General features: G+C 42.9%; 1 protein-coding gene across 1 annotated transcript; it reads left to right on the forward strand.

Moving 5' to 3' along the window:
• The first annotated feature begins 18,848 nt into the window (after positions 1-18,848).
• LOC133022184 (fas apoptotic inhibitory molecule 1-like) lies at positions 18,849-22,481 on the forward strand. The gene is made up of 5 exons (XM_061089213.1): positions 18,849-18,911; positions 19,931-20,076; positions 20,414-20,642; positions 21,993-22,042; positions 22,332-22,481. The coding sequence occupies exons 2-5, from the start codon at positions 19,963-19,965 to the stop codon at positions 22,479-22,481; spliced, it is 543 nt and encodes a 180-aa protein (XP_060945196.1). The 5' UTR covers positions 18,849-18,911; positions 19,931-19,962.
• The last annotated feature ends 1,135 nt before the right edge of the window (positions 22,482-23,616 follow it).

Here is a 23,616-nt window from a genome sequence, read left to right on the forward strand (position 1 = left end):
AAGTTAAAAATGAATGCTGAATGTAATGGGAAGGAAATGTAAAGAATGTAGAGTGAGTGTGGTGTGGGTCATCTGGCTGGATAACAGTCAACAGGACCATTTGTATAGGTGGCCCAGTGTGATTTCCTGGGGCAGGTAGAAAGGGAAATACAGTAATCGAGTCTGGACGTGTGAATTGTCATCTCCACTTCAGGTTTTGCGACAATAGGGTTCAGTTTTGCGATATTTCTTAAATGGAATGGCACGAAAACAGGGTTAAGGACTTTGAAGTGTTGCTCCAGTCGTGTCAAAACTGTGTGGAGCAGCACACAACCCTGCTGATAGCGGTGTGTTCCCTCTTCCTGCTCGTGCACATGTTCCGAAGTTGTAGGCATCGTGAGGCCCCTTCCTCCGTGTCGCACTTTCTTTGCCAAGAGCCGCACGTGCATTACCTCAGCCCCCCCGCCACCCCCGCTCAGCATCTCTTTGAAGCTCTCTCCCACACTTCATATTGTTCATTATAGAAGACAAAAGGGGAGTGTGCACTATTTATTTCCCACATTAGGGCTAAAAAGGATCTGGAGCAGCTAGTGGCATGAATCACAGAGTGAGGGGTCTAAAGTCAGCACAACGTGCACTCATTACTCTGAGGAAATAAAATGGTATTACTCTCTGTGGCGTTAACCTCACCCTCAGTCAAAGGTGACACAAAGCACTTGCATTTTCAACAGCCTTGTGCTGCACTTTCACCAGAAGTGACTCAAATGAGATTCTCCAGTCAGAATGAGCCTCCTGAGGTATCCACTCAGATTGAATGATCACATTGTTCTTCCCAGATCTCCAGTCGGCCAGTCTCCACTGCTTACCTCTCCAAAACAAAACAGACAAACCAGATCATCTTCCCTTCCACACGTAGCTTGTTGTGAACAAGGTGCAAAGCTCAGGGGACCGTGCTTAGCCTCATCTTTTTAACAGTGGTTGGCAAAGGTGCATTCAAAGCGGCTGTTATTGCCACAAACAGCAGGTCAGTGAAGGAATGCAATGCCCTTCCCCCTTCTCAGGGAGCAGTGGAGCTCTATTGTGAACCACAAGCGTGCTTGTATTCATTGGGGGCAAAGCGGGGAGCCCCCTGGTAAACCAGAGCCCGAATGACGGAGCAAAATAATCTGGAGACTGAACAGCCCCGGCCTCGTGGCTCCTTCAGGGTGAAGTCTCTTCTCTTGATGCTAACACAGAATAAATCAGTGTCTTTGCATGTGGACTCACTCCACAGGTATTCCTGACTTTTGGTCTGGATTGTGAGTAACTGTAGTTGGTGTTTGTTCTGAATACACTCACTTGTGAGCAACCACTGGGATAAACATCACAGGTTATCTTGTCTAGTTTGCAAATGACTTCATTATTCTAACCGTAAACAAACCAGGGCTGTTCTTCCTTGGCTTAATATTAAAGGAGGATCGCAGTGCAGACAGTGCTATGGTGTCGTTTTGAGGACAGGATATTTTGTGGGGCCACATTTCAAACCGGAGAGGTACTGGATCTCCTGACAGATATGCAATATATTGACCCAGTCTGTACCCAGATGGATGGGCTGAGATGAATTTAATGATACTCAGAACAGCGCCTGTCTTTGCCAACACCCAGAAGCCTCCTTTTCGAACCTCATCTAAATCCACCAGACCAGGACTTGTATTTGCACCAAATTGCACACACTCATAGATATCAGTTCTTTACATGTCTCATGTTTCATCGAGATTCATAAATGATCCCTGGGCAATTGGGGAATATGTAAAAAAAGAATAACATTCATAACATCTGCCCATTTTTCTGGATCCACACCAATATTTCGTAGGTTCTTTCTTTGCCCAAGTTCCATCCTTCCACCAACTTTTGACATCCTTTACATAGTTTTGCTTAATCTTGCTGACAAACCAACGGACGGAGGACAAACGTCCTTGGATCATTTGTTTGTCTTTGTTTGACCCAAATTAAACTATTTCAAACTAGAATGGCACTCAGGAGAGCATGTACACACACAGCATTTACCAGTCCCCTGAATGTGAATGACACTTTCCTTTGAGATCCATAAATTATTCCCCAGGAAAACGGTAAAAAGCGGGCTCTTATATGAATTTGTTTTGGCAATGAGATAAGTTCAGATAAGGCTGATACCTTTATTACTCTGTTAAGTAATTTTGCTTACAAACACACAAACACACAGACAAGGACAGAAGCATAACCTCCTTAGCACAGGGAAAAAAGTGCCCTGCAAAGCAAACAGATGTGGTGTTATAGTGTTCAAGCAAGAACTGGTCTTTGTGTAAATGCTGACAGATGACACACAATCTGGCTCAAAGCTGCTTGCTCAAGTTGCCTCTGATTACCCAACAGAGGTGATTTAAACCATTCTTCTATAGTAATGTTGGTAATCTGGGCGTCAGAGTCTATAAAAACTGGAAAGCAGCATTTTGTGATTCATCCACATGAGTGTGGACATGGCCCTAAACTGTTTGTTACTGTTTTTATGCTCCCCGTCTCTATAGAGCCCTGACGTCTGTTGTGACACACAAAAAACTGCCCTCAGACTGACTAACAGATTTGTCCCTGCAGCTCCTCAGATATGACGTTGCAACATTTCCAAAGAGGTGAAAGGGCTTGGCCCAAGACTGCCCTCTTGTTTGCTTCAAAACCTGACCCACCGTGAATCATCCCCTTGTGATGTTTGTTCTCCTGCCACAGACACACACGTACACACACACTCATGTGCACACACACACATACACACACAGACACACACACATACACTTTTGTTGAAAGAGTAAGCCTGCAACTTGTTTTGTGCCTGAATGCTTATGTGAGCTTTACAGGGAGAGCGTTCCTTAACGTTCCCCTTCTGGCAGTTGTGGCAGTTTCTTTGTCAGCAGAAGGAGCTGAAATGCTTGAGAGTGTTATGAAGATGGAAAAAATCTGGCTCCAGCTCCAGATCTCTGTCTCTGACAGTGACTGTTCTCTAAACTGGGACAGGACGAGTGTATTCATCATTACTTTTCTCTCTGTTTTAATATGAGAGCGTATGAACCACACACGCACATGAACGATGAGCTACAATCACATTAGGATGTTTGAGTTGGCGGAAATTCTTGCTGCACGCTGTTGCTGGTTTTAATCTTTTAACTTGCATTCTTCAGGCCGTCTCCCTGCCAACGCACAGGAAAAAGCACGAGGGTCCAAGGCATTTCATTGAATGGCATTAGCACAAGGTTCACCTGGCAACCGTCCAACATGACTTTAATAAAATGACCGGCTGTGTTTTCACTGTGGGACAGAGAAGGAATTTGTTTGTCTGTCCGTTGTGTCGTTATGTGCACTCCTCGTGCCTATTTGCTTTCCTTTACTCTCCCTTTCTACGGCCGTCTACACCCATTTGATTGTGAACCTAAATTACTGAGACAGAATTAACGTCAAGGTAGCACATTCACCTCCACCTGTGTGTTTTGGGCCGATATTCACAGGACAGAGAGCAATTAAGTTCAGCAGTAAACCTAGCCCGCACTGTTTGACTTTAATTCACAGTACAGCAAAAGTCTAGTGTGCTCGCCAGCAAGACTAATGCTTTCCATGTGTGTGTTGTTTAGGAGTCTGTGAATCCCAAATGGAGCCTAATAAGGTTCTGCCTCACATCAGGGTTACTCACTTCAACGTAACCCCGAAATACAACGAATACAGACAGGCCGCCGATGCCAGAGATGAATTTTGGACCGCAGGATCTCAGGAGGGCCTATATCACATCAGAGTAAAACCTATACAGTCTCATAAACCTATAAAGTCTCAAAGCCATATATCTCATATGGTTTTATATGTGAGCAAAATTCATATATAACGCCACCAAAAGAGGTGGTATTGCCATACCCAAGAAACTCTGTAATTACAGTACTGTGGCCACAAATTGCTGTTTGGAATGAAAAAAAAAATTGTTTTGATCTTGATGTGTTACCCAGATGCCAGTCCTCAGTGTATATTTAGTTATGGCTCATAGAGTCAAGCTGATATGATATTTTTTAAAGTTAAAATGTTTCTACATATTGAGATATGGGCTTTGTGGCTGCAGGAAAACTTTGCTGACTCTGAACGGTTGGCCTCTGGTTTACTGCCACTTCCTTGCCAGTTAATGTCTTTTCCCTCCTTGTTGCCGCCTATCATCCCGCCTCTGGGACAGTCCGCAGGGGATTGGGGGGGGTAGAGTGACTAGGCACTGGGTAAAAGGGGGTGGGCCGCCCTAATTCGCAAGGTCACCTTGTTTCTTGAGGGGGAGGGGGTGCTCTTTACAGTAAGGCTTCTTCTGAGTTTTTCATGTGTCTATATGGTGTCCAGAGTCTTTCCGGTTCTGTAATAAAAAAAAAAAAAGACCCCGTCTGTGGCACCGTCTTTGATTCATATGATAGTGGACTAACAGCTACTTTTATTGTCTATGGGTGCAGATCATTTTACACAGAAACCCGCGAACACCAGCACCGCTCGGTAGCATGGTTGGGTTACAGATTGAACAGCCTGCACGTGGGATACACAAAAGGAGCCTGCTTATAGGGAGGAGGGGTACAGGGTTACCATGGAAACAGACAGCCCTACCCCCGTAGCAGATGGTGGTGGTGGTGGTGAGGGTATCGGGGGCTGGGAGTAGCAGTGGCGGGACCCAGAGATGATTATCTGTCTCAGGTTTATGTCCTGAAACAGCTTCTGTGTGTCTTGTTAACTAAACAGGTGGCTTCAGTCTGTGTTTAACTGCATGTTAACGCAGCAGACAAGCTTTGACTATGGGTAACATAAGGAGATATTAATAGATATGAATGTATTCAATAAATACTATTCAGATCAGATTTGTAACACTGTGAGATTTGCAGTTATTCATTATGTTTCATTTAGTCAGACAAATTCATAGTTGCTGCAGTCATTCCTCCTGCCCTTTCTGGTCCTTGTGCTGTGTGACCATACTTTTAGAGATATCTCTGATCCACTGATCTTGTTCCGAGCACAAAAACATTCTTTAATAAGTTAAGTTAAGCTTACACGTTTCAGACGTTTCAGCGAGTAATATACAAATACCCTCTTTGTGTTCTCCAGGTGGCACAGTAGGAATGTCATGGCAGACACTCTAGAAAAAAGCAACATGTCTGAACAAACAGAAATGGCTTAATTGAACCTCAAAGGGATGTCATTAGACACATCACTGTTAGTTCAGAGACTGTAAAAAAAGATGGATGACGTGTCTCCACTTCACTCCACCATCCAGAAATAAAGCCAAAATATTCCAGACCTGAACTCTGCCATAATGTTCTGAAGACCTCATATGGAGCCAGAATCAGTGCTGTAGCGATTTGCAAATGGAGCTGTGGTTTCAAGGCCACGGGGATACATGCACTCGACCAATCACAAGTCATGATGACATCAAATACATACTTTGAATCAGAATTATTGCATTACATTGTCACATCGACTACAGTTTTCCTCACAGCTGGCTTTCCTCTATTAATTTTTAAAATCTGCCTTTTTCTGCCTTATCCTTTTCAAGCTATCAAACCAGACATGACTCATTAATGCAAACTTTGAACATGTTAGCCAGAGAGCCACTCTCCTCAAATAACTAAGCACTGCGCCATACCGCAGCACATACAGTTTAGTCCAATATCTTTCTTAGTGAGTGGGTGGGTGCTGTGTAAACATGGAATTGGCCCAGCCCCATCCTCCTCTGTGTGCAAATGCTTAGGGAGCGACTGAATGGGTGTTCAGCTCTGTGTAGTCTACAAGGTTAGATTGTTACAGTATTACGTCAATTTGAATTACAACAGACTTTAGCACAAGTGAAAGAACAGCGGTCGTTGATACCAGGAGCAAACATACTTGAGGCAGATCTGAGCAAAGGGCCCCTTTAAAAAGACCCACTTCTGGGCACAGGAAGTGTGGTTATATAGGATGGCCTCTGTGCTCCGATGCCCCCCCCTGTCTCTGCTGCCTACAACTCATCTCTGACCAGCACACTCTTTCCTACACTTGCAGAGTAAGCACCCATAAAACTTCTTTTAATAAGTTTTTCACTTGAATTTTGGTGCGTGGACAACAACCCTGCACTAAATCTAAACTCTTTTTAAAGTGAAAAATATCAGCTTCTTTGTTTGCACCTCCAAAAGAGGCAGTGATGGGCAGTTCATGAAAAAAATTAGTCTATCATGCTCATATTATCATATGAAGTAGTTGAGAGATAAACATTACTTTTCTTAACATCAGTGATAACTAAGTGTGTGGTTGTATCAACTCCCACACACTCAGTTATCTCTGTGTTCACGTGGACGCTCTCCCTTTCGAGGCTCCTCGTGTAACACAACTCTCCAGCTGCCCACATCTGGTTCAGAGGTTTTGTAACTCCCTGATCGCTTAAGCTCACTTCCCTTTCGCAGTCTCTGTCCAATTCTAGTGACACACAATAAGTCTTGTTGTCTATGTTGTATCTATAATACAGAACACGTCTTCAAAGAACTACAACTAATTAGCATTCGTTGATGGTCTTACATTCACACATAAGCTAAAGTATAAAATACAGTCAGACTGTTAAACCCGTGTCTCTTTGTCATAAACACACTGCTCTGGTGATGTCAACATGGCTGCTCCAAAGAGTCATAAATGTTTAAAAGACTTGGCAGCCATAGCTGGCTAGAGTGAAGCTGGACAGAGAGGAATTATGGGTCGAGTAAAAGTGCTAAGATCACCATTGATTCAGCATGTACAGCACCCTCTCCCCTGGATGATGGGAAGACGAGATAATCTATCAAAGCGGCAGCGAGAGACCGCAGTGGAAAAATATGATTTGTGCGTGGGGAGTCCTGAGAATACAAAGTAAAAGCCAGACTTCAGTATCAACTGCACAGTGGACATCTTTTGAATTGAAAAACTTATTTTTCACCCAGTCATCATCTGGCACAGTGGTCTTTTTAAGCATTCAGAGACATGGGTGAGGAGTGGTACGTCCCTACACTTGTGTGGGCAGTGTGGAAACGGCTCTTGTCCTGAACATGTGTTTATTCCATCTGGCCCTGCCCTCTCGTGTCTGAGTGGTGATGTCATGAAATGAGAGGGTTTCTTGGGTCTCCCAGCACTGGGTCAAAGTTAGACTTTTGAAAGACTAGATGTTTATGTGTTGGCTGGACGGGGACACATCACACACTGTGTCCTCGTGGACAAAACAATCATCCTGTCAGAAAGCCACGACTGCAATAATGAGACATGGATTTACCACATTTTAAAAGAAAGATGACTTATTTAAATGCGAAATTTTCCATCCGTAAGGAAAGAGTGCTGACCGTCAGAGGATATGACTAGTGACTGACTCTACAACACATGTGGTCATTTAAATTCAAGGGCTGACCAGCTACCACAGACTGAACAAAGGAAAACTAAATGGTGTGTTGCTTTTCACAGTCATGTCTCACACTTCTGGAAGGGGCAGCTCCTCATGATCCCCTCTCTGTAACTTTATACCTGGGAATAAAGGGAGCAGGGTGTAAAGAGGCAGACCCAAGGAAATGCAAACGTCTCTCGTTCTCAGTCACATGTGGCCGTCCAGTCTTAACACCACCCCCGTTCCAAATGCAAAACCAAAACGTATCACTTCTATTTATTAAAGATGGTGATAGTAGCAGTGTTACACAAAGAGGATAAACAACAAATATTATAGTACCACTAAAAGTAATGGCAAAACAAAAGTATATAAAGAAAAATAAGTTATTGCTGAAAACAATCAAGTAAAAGCCGATGCGTTTTTTAATAAGGCTGTGCTGGCAAGCAGATGTTGAGCTGAGATTATTTGTCACAATAAGAGTTATAAGAGTTGGCGGGTAAGATCCAGTTAAATGCTACTAATCGTCTGCTGGCTGTTGGTGTGCGAGCAATAAACTAAATCCCTTAAATTGTAGGACCCCACCAGCCAGGACATGGTGACGGGAAGCATTTGTAGCTTTCTTTACAGCTGCTTTATCCTGTGCTGCGTCCATTGTTTAGCGAAGTCAGAAAAGTCTGACTTTGCTCTTTAAAACTTGCCTCATAGACATTTCATTCTCCGACTAGAGGAAACTGCCCATAAACAGTCGGAAAGTGTTAGAGGGTCGACAGGCTCTGCAACTTTCTATGGCTAAATAAAGTCTCCCCTTTTCCCCTATTAGATGAAACTTTGTGAACTTGTTTCCCTTTAGTTGTTCCAAGTGCATCCTGTCCGCTGGTGCTCTGAACTTCAGGACATCCCATGGGCACAGGGTGGTGAAGAGAGCATGTCACTCTGGTCTCTCTATTGAGGAAACACCTCTTGCATCCTGACCTCTGCTTCAGAACATCAAGTGACCTACGTTTGGTCCGTTGTTAACCGAGTCACATGACCAGGGACTACATAACAAGTTGACATGACAGGAAACTGTACAAATCAGTCTTGCTTGTTTTTACAGCACTGCAGTGGGGAAGGGGTCACAAGTGGTCACAGGAGACATATTCAGGACGCAGTTTAATGCCAGGTGTGAAAACAGGTCCTAAGCACTGGCCACTTGTTATCGGATCCATCGAGACAGAAGTTAACACCACGTGCGTTCGAGGCCAAAGGAGACACATTCAGGACGTTTTTGTAATGTAAGGTGTGAACTTCAGAATCGAGGGATGTCCACTTGTGAGTGAATCTCTCAGGACGGATGATAATACCTGGTCTGAACGGGAGTCTGTACCTTTAAATTGGAAATAGCTGTTGGCTGTTCTAATGTTAAAATATTGTTTATAAGACCTTTTAAATGAAATGAGACTTTTTAAAAGTGGAGCAGAGTTTCATTGCCCAGGAGCAAAAACATGTATCAGACATTTCCAGAACAAATAAGCCCACAAACAAAACATAAACCACAAAAACCAACAGTGATTCAGGTATTGATTTAAATCTTATTAAATAATCGTTGAAGTTTGTATATGAAGAATCCTTCCATAACCAGTTCATAGATAAATAAATGAAATATTGAGAAATCCCTTACCTCTGCTAAACAGGTAATGTTTTAGTCTTTCACAGGATTACACAAAAACTGCCGAACGGATTATTACAAAATTTAGTGGTAGGACTCGTTTAAATTTTGTCTCAGATCAGTTCCAGGAGTTTTGTTTCACTTGCTTTTACATTGTGATGCATTTTTCAACATTTCCATTGTTTTCTCAGGGAATAATTCATGGAAATTGATGAATAAGGATACATCATGTTTAAAGGACTACTGCCTATGAGTGTGTGCAGATCCAAATAAAAATCAGGATTTAGTGAATTTAAATGTTGTCGGGTCTTGGTGGAAGAAGGCAAGTCAGTTTGAGTACCAAAGAATTGGAGATTGACAAATTAAACCAATAAACACCAACTAAACTTTACTATATACATGTCTGTTTTTATTCAATTAATATGTTGTGTGGACTGTAACCTAACATAGTGCCAAGCATAAACCAACTTGGGATCGTATGTGTCTTCTAGCTGCAAAAAATTCTTTTGATTCTTAACAGCAAAATAATACTTCAACAATACATGTTTTTGTCTTGCTTGATTGAAAAAGTTTAAAAGAGGAGGAACTTTATTGAATGATCTGTCTTATTTCCTGTATTGGCTTTTGACCCAGTAGAATTATCTTGTCTTGACCCCAATGTTCGGAAACACCGTTGTCTGCACTGTTGAGGTTTGATGGAGTTCTTGCTGGACAATAGGTTTTCTGTTAAAGATTCACAAAGGCTCTCTCATCTCTCCTATCGAACATCGCGAAACGAACGATGTTTAGTGACGATGACAAATGGAATGTCTCCGTTGGAAAGGAGTCCACCAGTTGACAACCTCTTATCTGTATCTAATGAACTGTGTCTCTCTGATATGTACGAGTGGAGCTTTATGATTCTGATCTGTTCTCTTCTCTTCTTCCACATCACTTTGGGTTAGTTCCACTCTGGTGGTTTGGCACAAGTACCAAAACATGAAAGACGAGCCTGCTGCCGCTGAGCCAGTTCCATGGGAGTTCACACAGACAGGGCGTCAAACCCAGTCACAGAGTTAGTCATCTGGTGGCACTAACAAACATTTTTCACTTGTGTTGTATAAAAAAGCAGGAATTGTTGTTTATAGATTTAAAGTAAAACCTTTGGATTTTCCATAAGAATTTAAGAACAAAACAGTCCTAGGGTTTACATTTGTGGGACTTTTGGTCCAATCAGCCATGAGGGAATCAACAATGGCTTTCCACTGTGTGAAAAAAGGGTCTCCTCTCCGGCTTTTGTTTCCTTAACCATTGCTTAAGAGGGAAAAAACCTCCTCTATAATTATTGAGTTGTAAACATTTAATCATTTTGACAATCTAAAGAAATCCACCTGTGCTTAAAAACTATAAGTTGTATACTTTAAAATGTAAACAATGCAGTACAGTATCTACAGAATCTACAGTACTCAGATTGCATGAAGTGCAGAATGACCTGGTTTTTAACATCCACCTGGAAAGATACGATCACAAGTTGACAGTTTGCACCTGATTAGAGAACAGGTCTAAAAGCAGCTTTCGAGTGCATTTCTAGTTCTCAAGAGTGTTATGCACTGATGACATCCATTTGTTTCTTCAGTGAAATGACTTGTATTTGTACATCCATGTGTCTGTTGAGTGTCTCCGTGCATGACTCTCTGCCAGTGGGATTTTGCTGCCTCGAGTTAAACCAATGCAGAGCGAGACAATAAACTGAAGTCACATGTGAAATCCACAGCCTCCTGTTGAACAGGTAGTAGTTCACATTAACTTGCACATCGGGTGCAAAGATGTTGTTGAGTCATGACCTGCTAATGCGGAGGACATTTCTTCACTGCATGCATTCACTCAGTGCTCACAGAACCTGGTGGTGAATACATACTATATTTGATGCGTTGAATCTCCTGCCTGTCCTGCTGCTTTCACTGTACATACAGGCCCTGTGTAAACAGTCACTGTAAATCCAGCTCATTTATAATGGCCCATGCAGAGTGTTGTGCACATTCTTATTCTAAAAGGTCAATGTTTGGTTTCATGAAGTAGGGCGGGGCTGAACCGGTTCCACTGGAGACAGAAAAGCAAAGTTTCCAGGTCACTGAATGAATCCAGGTCTTTGTCAGATGGGCCTTTTCATCGTCCGTGTCCTCTGGCACATTGGACTGTTGCCTTATGGGACCTACCCAGCTCTATTATGTGAATGAATTATTCTCTTGAAGATGAAAAGAGCTTAGATGACTTTGGTATTCTGTCAATAACAAAATCACCGTTCATCATAATGTACTTGACCACAGGCAGACAGAATATATTCAGCTCATTGAGAATACAAGCTTTTCTGATGTGGTTTGTGCACTCAGCACATTAACGTCCATACAAAGCCTCAACTAGCACGAGCATCTTTTGCTGTGCAATGCCTTTGTGGTCCGTAGGGTGAATAATACATTTTCACACTCATCCTGAATAGCTCACAGGCCAAAACCTTTTCAAACACTGCCACTCCTGTTTTGATCAGCTCGGGTGGAGTTATGTGTGAGGTACAGCTGTTTTTCAGACACCTGACACTTCAGGTGTACCTCTCAGACAACTGCTGCAGTCAGGAGGAAACCCATTCACCCCCGTTCACAGTGGAATACAAGGGAAGCAGTGATTTTAAATGAATGGGTTTAATGCATTTGTGAAACTAGAATGAGCACTTATATCCGCCAAGGCCCAAATATCAGACAAGCTGCACCATATTTCACATGTCAATTCCCTAGATGTGCCTGATTTTGTCATCAAAATCCATTAGTGATTCCTTGGGAAAACTGTAACAATGTTAAAGTACCAGAGCCACCCCCTAATGCGAATCTGCAACAAAATCTTAAAAGCTCTTTCTTGACTCGTTGTTGTTTCTCCTTTTTTTAAATCTCCTCTCCATGTTTTACATCCTGACCACTTGACCACAGAGTGAGGCCTTAAGCTTCATGTGAAGTTCTCAACATCTTCATAGAGTTAGGAAAATGGAAAACTTAGTAAAGCAGTTCTTTGATTATTTCCCAGTCTCCATTTTAACTGGTGGATTTGGACTTGCACGCATCACCCTTGCTCTGCCGTCACCTTCAGTGAATGGCAGTCCAGACCTTCGGGACTAAAGGGTCATTTTGTTAGAGAAACCCAGATACCTTGAGCCTTTCTCCGCCATTTAAACACACAGACTTCTTTCTCTTGCAGGCAAAAAACACACACCAACAGTGTGTGGGTTGGCAAAATATTTCTACAGCTCCTTTCTGCTCTGTGAGAGAACAGACATGCTATTTTAAACTTGACTCGGATGCTTGAAAATATCCTAAATGGCACAGTGGTGGACGCTGATTATGGCTTGGTTTTGGAACATACATGCTGTGGTTCAGCTTTGTGAATCATTCCCAGTGTCATATAAACCTTGACATCCTACCCAGAGCCTTGGGCTCCTGATGTGAGGACCAGTGGACACGCCCTCCACCGAATGAAAGAGGTTTTTTCCATCTCATGTCACCATAAATTAAAAAAAAAAAACTGATTGCCACTCCATACAATTTGTCCTTTTGTCCTGCCAAAACAAACATGAGTGTAGTGTGACTACAGAGCCCACGGGGGAAAGAGTAAACAGATACGGCTGAGTTAAGAAAAGATTACAAAAAAAACTTTGTTCAGCTTTCCAAGGTTAGTGTAACTAACCTGCACATATAAGGTTCCTTCACAGTGAATGTCTTTAACCTCCTTGTATGTGGTCATTCAAGCTGATTCTCATTGTAATTATTACATATACTATATCAAACAGACAAGCATCAGTAAGACTCGTCCTTCTACTGCAGCACAGATCATTCACCCTTTTGCAAGAAAAGTTATTTTTTATAATATAACACATCTCAAAAAAACAAACAAAAAACAGATTAATACATAAAAGTTCAAGGCCACCGTTATATGAGTCTATCTAATTTAACATTCTCTATTCTTTTCAGATCAGCCTTTAGATCTAAACTAACTTCTCCCTTTTATCTGAAGTTAGGAACGTGTGCACTGTACCTCAGTCTGTAACGTTCCAGGAAACCAGCTCTGTAAACTGAAAGAGGGGAGATTGTTACGGAGGGGAAATCAGACATACAACAGCCAAATAAAATATTTGCACTGTATCTTTGGGCAGGCCGCGCGTCACTGTGGGCATTTCTTTTTTGTTTCTTGTTCGATAAAAAAAATGAGAGAAAGAGGGATGTGACTTTTATTCAGAGGGCATTAATGAAAGTGCTGAGTCTGAGTTCTATAAGAGCCCAGATATCATTTTGGGGTAAAAAAAAACACTCGTCCTTGTACGCGTCCTTAAAATAGTCTGAGAAGGATCTATACGAAGCACTTTTAAATACCTCTCCTTAACTGCAGGGTCAGATGAAAATACATAAAGGAAGTGAGAGTAACAGGCGGACATCGGGGAGGAAGTTTCTCTCTGATTCGTTGTATATTTCTCAACTTTACGGCTGATGACCTGCGTCTCGATGGTCACACGGCACAGGCTTAAGGGAGTCGCCAGTGTCACAACAATAAAGATCTTCACTGACAAGCGCGGGTGTGTTCAGGCTACTGTTTCTCTCATCCAGCTTAACCCCCCCCAGTGAAATAGACACGACCCTTCAGCGCTGTGTCCACAACCTAATCTCCAGCCATCAAGCTCACAAAAACTGAAACAAACAGTGGACGGCAGGGAGATTAAAGGGGTTGTATGGGTGGTCCCATTTCAAACAGACGCTTCTTGAGGGACCAAAAAAAGACTTCTCTTTGTGTTGGATTCTTATTTGTGATGTGATGTTTTAATTATTGATTTGTTTTGTGAGATTTAAAGGAGGAAGCGTCCAATTAGACCTTGAATGGAAGCTAGAAGAAAATAGTTTTTAGCTTGAAAAGTACCAGTTTAGCACAGGCTATGACAGCACCTGTCCCCCCACCCCCACCCCCCCACCCCCCACCCCCTTTCCTCTTGTCAACACAGCAAAACTGTAATTTGGTCACAACATGCTATTTTGAAATTATAGCTTTTGATCCCACATAGTTCTGCTCCCATTTTCGACTGAGGGTTACAAGTTATTCAGGAGTTGAAGTGGCCAAAATCTGTGCTCTCAGCTGCATCTATCTCTCTCTCTCTCTATCTATCTATCTATCTATCCATCTATCTATCTATCTATCTATCTATCTATCTATCTATCTATCTATCTATCTATCTATCTATCTATCTATCTATCTATCTATCTATCTATCTATCTATCTATCTATCTATCTATCTATCTATCTATCTATCTATCTATCTATCTATCTATCTATCTATCTATCTATCTATCTATCGATCGATCTATCTATCTATCTATCTATCTATCTATCTATCTATCTATCTGTCTGTCTGTCTGTCTGTCTGTCTATCTATCTATCTATCTATCTATCTATCTATCTATCTATCTATCTATCTATCTATCTATCTATCTATCTATCTATCTATCTATCTATCTCTCTATCTCTCTATCTATCTCTCTATCTCTCTGTACTACAACACGTCTCCATCGCCCTCAGACCCTGGAGTCTCTTACTTATAATTAGTGTTTTCCAAGTTTATGACTTACTCTGCTTTCCTCCAGAAACAACCAAGACTGACTAGTTTGCCTGGGTGGCTGTGCTCTTCACATAATGTATTGTGTTGGTTAATTGGAGCACATGGAATGGCTGAGGGACGAGGAATGTCCGTGTGCTGATGAGAGCAGCTTGTGGTGGGACAGATGGGGAAAGACAGCAGTCTGTAAAAGGACGTGGCCGAGTTATATTGGGAAACGTTTGCTTTTAGATGGGTGCTGAGAGCAGGTAGATGGGAGCCTTTGTGGTGTGATGTCAGCGGAGCAGTTTAACGTCTGTGGTGGGAGGTGCCCACATTCCTGCTCCTCTGTTTGTGTCCATCCTACACACCCTGTAAATTAAGATACAAATCAATAGTCACAAACTGGGAAAAATGTATCTCTAAAACCAAAACACAAATACAAGTTCCAGTCAGATTCCATTCTTGTACTCTCTTTGTTTCTACGTTTTGTTGTTGCTTTAAGAATTGATTTATCATTTTTCTTATTCATTTCAGGAGGAAAAATATTCCAAGAAGTAGGATTCTTTTTACTTTTGGAACGTGAATATAAATCTGGACTTGTTCTAGATGAATTTATGACCTATGAAGACGGGGCTAAATTCTTTGCAGATGCAGCTGGGAGAGCATCAGGGTCTGTTTTTAATAAGTTTAAAATATGTAAAGATCTGGGGTATTTTACTTACTCACAAATTTAGGACGCCTGGGTCTCTCCTCTTTTGAATTATGCTTCAGGGAGAGGGCGATTTAAAGAATGTAAAATAGCAGGCTCCATACAGAACAGAGTTGCACGCTGTTTTAGGTGTTGATAAGTTTGCTTTTATTTTGGCTGTTCGTGCTGGATTCCTGGATCAGTAAGACAAAAATGTGAAACAATAAGACTGTGGAGTCGTTGGGGTCAGTAAGAAAGTCTTTCTTGGAGCAAATCACTCAAACTCTTCATGGTCTAGAGAGAGCTGAATGACAATATAATGCACATATAAATAATGTATAAGGCAGCCTGAACCCAATTCGAAGAGGGTTAGTTGAAAGAAAAACGGATAAAAGAAACGTAAAGGAGTGAAAACTGAAGCTCATATGTGGAGGTGATCGCCTCAGCGAATCTGTGTCATTGCTTTTTTTTTAAGGGATTTGTTGTCCAATCAGAGGTCCTCTCTCAACACAGATACCAAGAGTGCTTGCTGCTGCCTCCTATTGGACAAATAAAACGGATAAAACGTGGCGGACAGTTTGGACCTTACAAACATGTGTGCAAAACCTATAGAGATTTGAGATTTCATTTCACTTTTTACAATACAAACAGAAAAGACATAACAAACAACAATACGTAAATTTTATGCATTAAAAAGTTGCATTTGAATGAAGTATATCAGGTTGTAAAGCTGTGTGTTTCTGAACATTGTCGTTGTGTCTGTTTTGTGTGTGTGTCTGCTACATTTGGGGACAAATTTTACACTAAAACCCAGTTAATTTGGGACAGATTGTCCATGTGGACACAAATGCTCTGTACCTAAATGGGAAAAAGATTGTTTTTTGGGTCAGTGGTTAAGCTTCGGTTAAGGGCGAGGGTCCGGCATGTCGTGGTTATGGTTGTAACGCAAAAGGCTGTAACAGTTCCTGCAGCTTGGTCCTTACATCTCATCCAATCATGTCTAATTATCCCTCTGGATACCACACACACACACACACACACACACACACACTCATTATCTCCAGTGCTTGCAGCCTCTGACCCTTTTCTCTGGTCTCACCTCAGCTGCCAGGCTTCTAACCAGAACTAACAGATCTGATCATATCACCCTCCACTGGCCGTCAGTGTGTTTTGGAATAGATATTTGAGATTTTACTGATGACATTTAAGGCTCTTCATGACCTCTGTCCAGGCTTCAGCTCTGACCTGTTGGTATCATTTGCCCAAACACGCACCTTCTGATCCCCAGGCAGGTATCTGGTCTGTTCCAGCGGCCCGGCTGAAACCCAAAGGGGTCAGGGCTTTTCCAACCAGGGCCCGGGGGCTCTGGAATGACCTGACTCAGGAGGTCAGGTCAGCAGTGATGTCTTTGAAGTCCCCCTCTCAAGACTTACTTTTAACTGGGTGTGCAATCACTGAACTCACCCCCCCCCCCAAAAAAAAATAGCAATTCCATATCATTAGACATTCTGTGGAGTCATGATCCACCAAACTGTTCAAATCACTGTAACTCTGTTAATGGCTGAGCCCCCCCCCCTACATCTCTGACCTGCTCCCTGAATAGATACCTGACAGGTGTCTTAGATCACCAAGCAAAGGTCTCCTTAATATACCCAAAATATAATTATAATTCAGCGTATGGTGCCTTCACTCATTATGGTCCTACATTCTGTAATTCTCTACAGTTTTCTGCTGCAACTTTAAATCCAGACTCAAAGCTCTTAAAACTCTTCATGCTGTTAATTATCCCCTTTTTTATCACTATTGTTTCAAATCATTATTATTATACCTGTACCTTTTATAATGCCTGCTCATTTAATTTGTTTTAATTATGTTTCATCATTATCTTTCAGGTGAAACCCTGAGTTAACTTGCACATGACAGATAAATCTTGAAAATCTAAATAAGTGGTTTCTGGGAGTCTGGGTAAAATGAGCTGGAGGTGAGAAGCATCTTTGCCATGCAGCCTGTTCGTCCAGACCTGGTCCAGACCTGTTGAGGCCTGGTCCAGACCTGTTGAGGTCTGGTCCAGACCCGGTCCAGACCTGATTCAGACCTGGTTCAGACCTGGTCCAGACCTGTTGAGGCCTGGTCCAGACTTGGTCCAGACCTGATTCAGACCTGGTTCAGACCTGGTCCAGACCTGATCCAGACCTGGTCCAGACCTGATCCAGACCTGATCCAGAACTGTTGAGGCCTGGTCCAGACCTGATCCAGAGCTGTTGAGGCCTGGTCCAGACCTGGTCCAGACCTGATTCAGACCTGGTTTAGACCTGTTTCAGACCTGGTCCAGACCTTTTTCCGACCTGGTCCAGAAATGATCCAGACTTCTTCAGACCTGGTTCAGACCCTGATCCAGACATGTTTCAAACCTGGTCCAGACCTGGTTCAGATCTGGTTCAGATCTTCATTCCAGACCTGTTTCAGACCTGGTCCAGACCTTGATCCAGACGTGGTTCAGATCTGTTTCAGACCTGGTTCAGACCTTGATCCAGACTTGGTTCAGACCTAGTTCAGACCTTGATTCAGACCTGGTCCAGACCTTGATCCAGACATGTTTCAGACGTGGTTCAGACCTGGTTCAGACCTTGATCCAGACCTGTTGAGGCCTGGTCCAGACCTGTTGAGGCCTGGTCCAGACCTGATCCAGACCTGTTGAGGCCTGGTCCAGACCTGGTCCAGACCTGATTCAGACCTGGTTCAGACCTGTTTCAGACCTTTTTCAGACCTGGTCCAGAAATGATCCAGACCTGTTCAGACCTGGTTCAGACCTTGATCCAGACCTGTTTCAGACCTGGTCCAGACCCTGATCCAGACATGTTTCAAACCTGGTCCAGACCTGGTACAGACCTTGATCCAGACGTGGTTCAGATCTGTTTCAGACCTGGTTCAGACCTTGATCCAGACCTGGTTCAGACCTGGTTCAGACCTTGATCCAGACCTGGTCCAGACCTTGATCCAGACGTGGTTCAGACGTGGTTCAGACCTTGGTTCCAGACATGTTTCAGACCTGGTTCAGACCTGGTTCAGACCTTGATCCAGACCTGATCCAGACCTGATCCAGACCTGTTGAGGCCTGGTCCAGACCTGGTCCAGACCTGTTTCAGACCTGTTTCAGACCTGTTTCAGACCTGGTCCAGACATTTTTCAGACCTGGTCCAGAAATGATCCAGACTTGTTCAGACCTGGTTCAGATCTTGATCCAGACCTGGACCAGACCTGTTATAGACCCGATCCAGACATGTTTCAGACCTGGTCCAGACCTTGATCCAGACGTGGTTCAGATCTGTTTCCGACCTGGTTCAGACCTTGATCCAGACTTTGATCCAGACTTTAAAAACAAAACAAGGAAACAAGCTGCACTCCCCCTTGGTGGGCGTGGCTCCGTCTGCGCGTAGGCGGATTTCCCCGTCGCTATGGAAACGCTGTAGCCACAGCCTGGTGTTGACTCTCTGCGTCCTCTGAGCTAACAGTGGCTAACGCTAGCTGTGAGTGGATCCAGCGGAAGTCGAACTCTGCTCCTCCATCGAGCACAGAACCGGAGGAAACCCGCTTCCGGACCGTCCAGGTAACCCCGCCGCACCGTGGCGCAGGATATCCCGGGATAAACCTGGCGATTATATCCCCTGTTAGCAGAGAGGCTAACGCTAGCGGCGACAGCTACTGGGAAGCTACCTAGCATGTTGCCTGACGGATGTGGCAAAGCTCCCGTTCTTTTCAGAATAAAATGACTGTTTTGTAGCTCAAGTGCAGTTAGGGCCTACGCCTTGAAACACTGTTAAACTTGAAATTATAGATACACGTCTTTAGTCTGCCACCCAACCCCCGTTGGATCTGTACTGTATTAATTTATACTGTTAACTATTTGTAACATTTGACACATTTCTGATTTGCTAAAACAAACATATTTCTTTTCATCCAGTGACACTTTGAAGGTTGTTTGTCACAATAAAAATTCAAACATTCCGTGCTCATACTTTGAAAGAGAGTCCCTGTTAACTATTTGTGATTGTTATTGTCAGTTGTGATTTGTTAGAATAAACTATTTTTGTTATTAAGTAATATCTACAGTACGAAAACGATTTCGTTGACACTGTACCATCTTTTTATTTCAGCGTGAATCCCTGTTAAATATTTGGGACATTAGTTAAATTTGTGATTTGCTAAAATTAACAATTCTTTGTCATTAACTACCACTTCAAAGTTTGTTTTCAGCTCAAAAAGTCTTTAGTTTAAACAATCACTGCTTTTACTTATTCATGTGAAATACTTGTGACATAATATAAACGTGTGATGTACAAAGATAAACAACCTGCTTTCATTCAGTTACACTAAGATGGTTGTTATTGACACAACTAAGTATTTGGTTCAAATGAGCTCAGCTTTTACTTTGAAAGTGAATCCCTGACACCAGAAGTTGGAATGCCAGAATCAGTGCCACCTTGCTGCCTTGTTGTCTTTAGCCACGTTTCTACATCCAGTGAAGTAACTGGGATGTTTAAACATCACCCAGCGTGAACCGGTGGAAACTCATTGTTTATGCACCATGGCTTCACTGGTTGGTCACTGGTGCGGTTTGTGTCCCAGCTCGTGTCCCAGCAGAGTCCTATGAGGTCAGGATGTCCAGTGATCTCGCTGGTGTGTGGGAGGTGGCGCTGAGCGACGGGGTCCACAGGATAGAGTTCGAACATGGCACGACCACCGGGAAGAGGGTCATCTACGTTGATGGACAGGTATGAGTCGTGATCTTGAACTGGGACCAGACCAGGAGGACCTGACCCCCTCCACCCCCCCCCCCCATCCCTCCACAAAGTCTGTTAGGAAATATCTTTATTTTACACCACAAAACATTGCAGAATACGTTACAGATAATTTCCTTCATTAACATCAAGTGAGATCAAATAAAGCTGTGGACACTAGGGGTGTATCTGCATTTCTCAACGAAGGCTATACACATTTCCTGTTAGTCTTAGATTAAGTCTTCCCATGTCTCAATAACATTTCTCCCATTTATCACGAAATCTGTCTTGTTTATGAATTGCTGATTCTCACACTGTGCCTCACGCGCAGGAGCTCCTGAGACGGGACTGGATGTTCAAGCTGGTGGGCAAGGAGACCTTCAGCGTGGGAAAAGCCGACACCAAGGCCACCATCAACATCGACGCGGTCAGCGGGTTCGCCTACGAGTACACCCTGGAGATCAACGGCAAGAGCTTGAAGAAGTACATGGAGAACAGGTCAAAGGTCACCAGCACCTGGGTGCTCAACCTGGATGGCACTGACTGCAGGGTGGTCCTGGGTGAGGGTCCTCATCACCTTGTGATTTTGATGTCTGTTGTTCTCATGAAGGCAAGACACATCTTCTATACTGAGCAGTAATGATCTAAATAACTTTATTTATAGGGCACTTTTCAACACAAAATACAAAGTGCTGCACAAGCAAACATAAGGTTTAAATATAGGAGGTACATTCATAATAATGGTGGTAATAATAATAGAGATAAAAGTTCAAATAAGCCTGGCAGCCAAAGTATACTCAGGAATATGCCTTCAAAAAAAAAGTATGTTTTTAGGCGAGATTTAAAAGAAGACACCGTCCCAGTCGGCCTTGTTTCCTCAGGACCTAACGGCAAAAGCTCTGTCCTGTAGTTTTCAACCTAGATTCAGGAAGTGACAGCAGACGTAAACAGTGATTTAAAAGATCAGAGATATCGCCTTGGGCCATATCCTTAAAATCAATACTAAAGCAAACAGGGAGCCGATGTGAAACGGACACAACAGGTGTGATGAGATCACGTCTCCTAGTTGTAGTTAAAAGCAGAGCGGCTGAGTTTCGTACAGACTGCAATCGTTTCACGGTTCTCTGATTCCGACCAGTGCAAAAAGCCATGTGGTGTGAGTAAATCCTTTTTAAAATGTCATGAATCTCTTGGTTTATTGGTTTATTCCCGTAATCAATCAGAATAGACATTGGATTCTTATTTGGCATTGTTTGATCTCTGCCCCTTCTTGACTACCTGGTAATATGATGACGGAGCCATGCTAAGCTCTTTAACCGCTTTAAGCTCCACGCCATCTTCAGCCACCTCTGTCCTCTGGCCAGGTTAATCCTGTTTATAATCACACTGCTGACTGCTGTACAGGAAGCAAAGCAGCTGAAGCGTGCACAACACAACAGTGTGTAGTTAGTAAAGATCTAGAAATCCAACAATCTGCCACCATATAGAAGATATGAAGGTGTGGTCTGTTAATTGCTGGCTCACCCATGAAGCTTCCAGGTACAAGTGGTCATAGTTACACACTTGGAAGAGGTAAATTGTAACATGTCAAAATAGAATCTTTATTGTCTTAACTGTGTGCTACAAGGAAAGTACGCAGATATAATTCCTCACACACAATCACAAATCACAGACTTTTCACAAAGTACCATCCTTGAACAAAAAGTGTGTAAGAACATTTTTTTCAATACAAAATTTGAAGAAATAAATCCGCACACATAACTTTGTGAGAGAATAATTTAACAATATCAACTCACGCACAAAGACACACTCACACAATAATATAACTCATTAAACAAGTCACATCTTGTACTTTTGTTGTCCAACAGTTGGATGTTTCATTGATTCAGTGTTTTTTCCTTTTCTTTCAGAGAAAGACACTATGGACGTTTGGTGCAATGGACAAAATATTGAAACTGCAGTAAGTACAACACAAGCTAGAACGTACATGTGTTTTTAAAAGGGACATACAAGAGGTCATCGGATAAATCAAAAGTCATTATCTGTAAATTCCTGTCTCCATATGATGGTCGGCCCCATAACTCATCATGTAATCCATACTCCTTGTAGCTGATGTAACTGGTTCTCCTCTACGGGAGGAACCTCTCGGTGCTTCTGCAGCTTTACTTTTCTAAAGCAGCTCAGGAGCCGCTGGCATGGAACTGACCAACCTGCTTGTCTTTGTCCCCGTGTCTGACTGCTGCCTGCAGGGCGAGTTCGTGGACGACGGCACGGAGACGCATTTCTCACTCGGGGACCACAACTGCTGCGTGAAGGCCGTGAGCAGCGGCAAGAGAAGAGACGGGATCATTCACACGCTGCTCGTGGACGGAACAGAGATAGCAGAGTGCACGGAGTGACAGTGTGTGCGTTTACGTTTGGCGGCGAAGGCCAGGGTCCGGTTTGTATGTGTGACAATGAGAGGGGGGGCGGGGCATGAGGATTGTCACTTAAAAGTTTTGGAGTCGGGCACCAGCGGACAGACGGATGTGCTCCTGTGTTTTGATGACCGTGATGTGGAGGGTATATTAGCCATATTGGTAGGATGTCAATAATGTGGTGACAGACAGGACAGTGTGTGGGCAGATTTAGAAAATGCAGCCATTTCAATCACAAAAAGGGATTGTCTCAGAAAGGTAACCTCAAACAGCAAAACATTTTTGAGAAGTAAACTGGTACTTTATTTTCATATCAATTTAGTAATAATATCAATAGTGGAGGCCAGACGTGCCATATTTATCTCACTGAAGCTCTCCTCTGGTCGTTTACAGATGTACTGTTCCAGTTCTCATTTTGTAGGAAACGCACACAAACACCAAACAACCTGAGTCGGTGAACGCCAGACTCCACCGCGGGCCTGTACTACGAGGCAGGATTTGCAATATTACTGAGTTTTCCGTACTACAAAGCTGTTTCACTTCTAAACAGGGTACATCACCACGATAACATATGCGGAACCACTTGAATGCTCCGGAGCTGTCACGTTCAAGATAAGTTTTCAAAACCTGAAAATACTAGCCAATCAGATCCCTGGAAAGCTAGAATTACAGCCCTGAGGTTGAGGCCAAAAACATGTGTCATGAGGCCACCGAGGCCTCGACCTTCTTAAAAGATGACTGAACAGGTTTTTCTGCTCCAGACTTTTCATGTGTGTGGTTTTAAAACACAACTGCTAACAAACAAAGACTTAATCACAATATATGATACTCAGGCTTAACTAAGACCGTTGATAACCAGCGTCATAGTGCAGGATGTCAGGATGATGTTAGCTTAAATTAAGCTGGATAACAGAAACTTATCCTGGGTGTGGTGCCCTCACCTCGTACTACAGGCCCCTGTTGTCATTTTGTTGGAAACACATACACAAACAATAAACCTCATCCTGCTCTCACTGTGCTTCATGCCCACTTTTCTTGTATTTTTTCAATAATGCACAGTAGGGTTCAGTATCAGTGGACAAGAATATTTCTTGAATGTGTGTCATTCCAGCGTGCA

The sequence above is a fragment of the Limanda limanda genome, chromosome 16 (genome assembly GCF_963576545.1).
Source record: "Limanda limanda chromosome 16, fLimLim1.1, whole genome shotgun sequence".
NCBI lineage: Eukaryota > Metazoa > Chordata > Actinopteri > Pleuronectiformes > Pleuronectidae > Limanda > Limanda limanda.

Coding starts and splice junctions, on each gene's coding strand:
- LOC133022184 (XM_061089213.1), top strand. CDS start 19,963: ATGTCCAGTGATCTCGCTGGTGTGTGGGAGGTGGCGCTGAGCGACGGG. Junction 20,643..21,992: donor TGACTGCAGGGTGGTCCTGG/GTGAGGGTCCTC, acceptor CTTTTCTTTCAG/AGAAAGACACTATGGACGTT. Junction 22,043..22,331: donor GACAAAATATTGAAACTGCA/GTAAGTACAACA, acceptor TGCTGCCTGCAG/GGCGAGTTCGTGGACGACGG.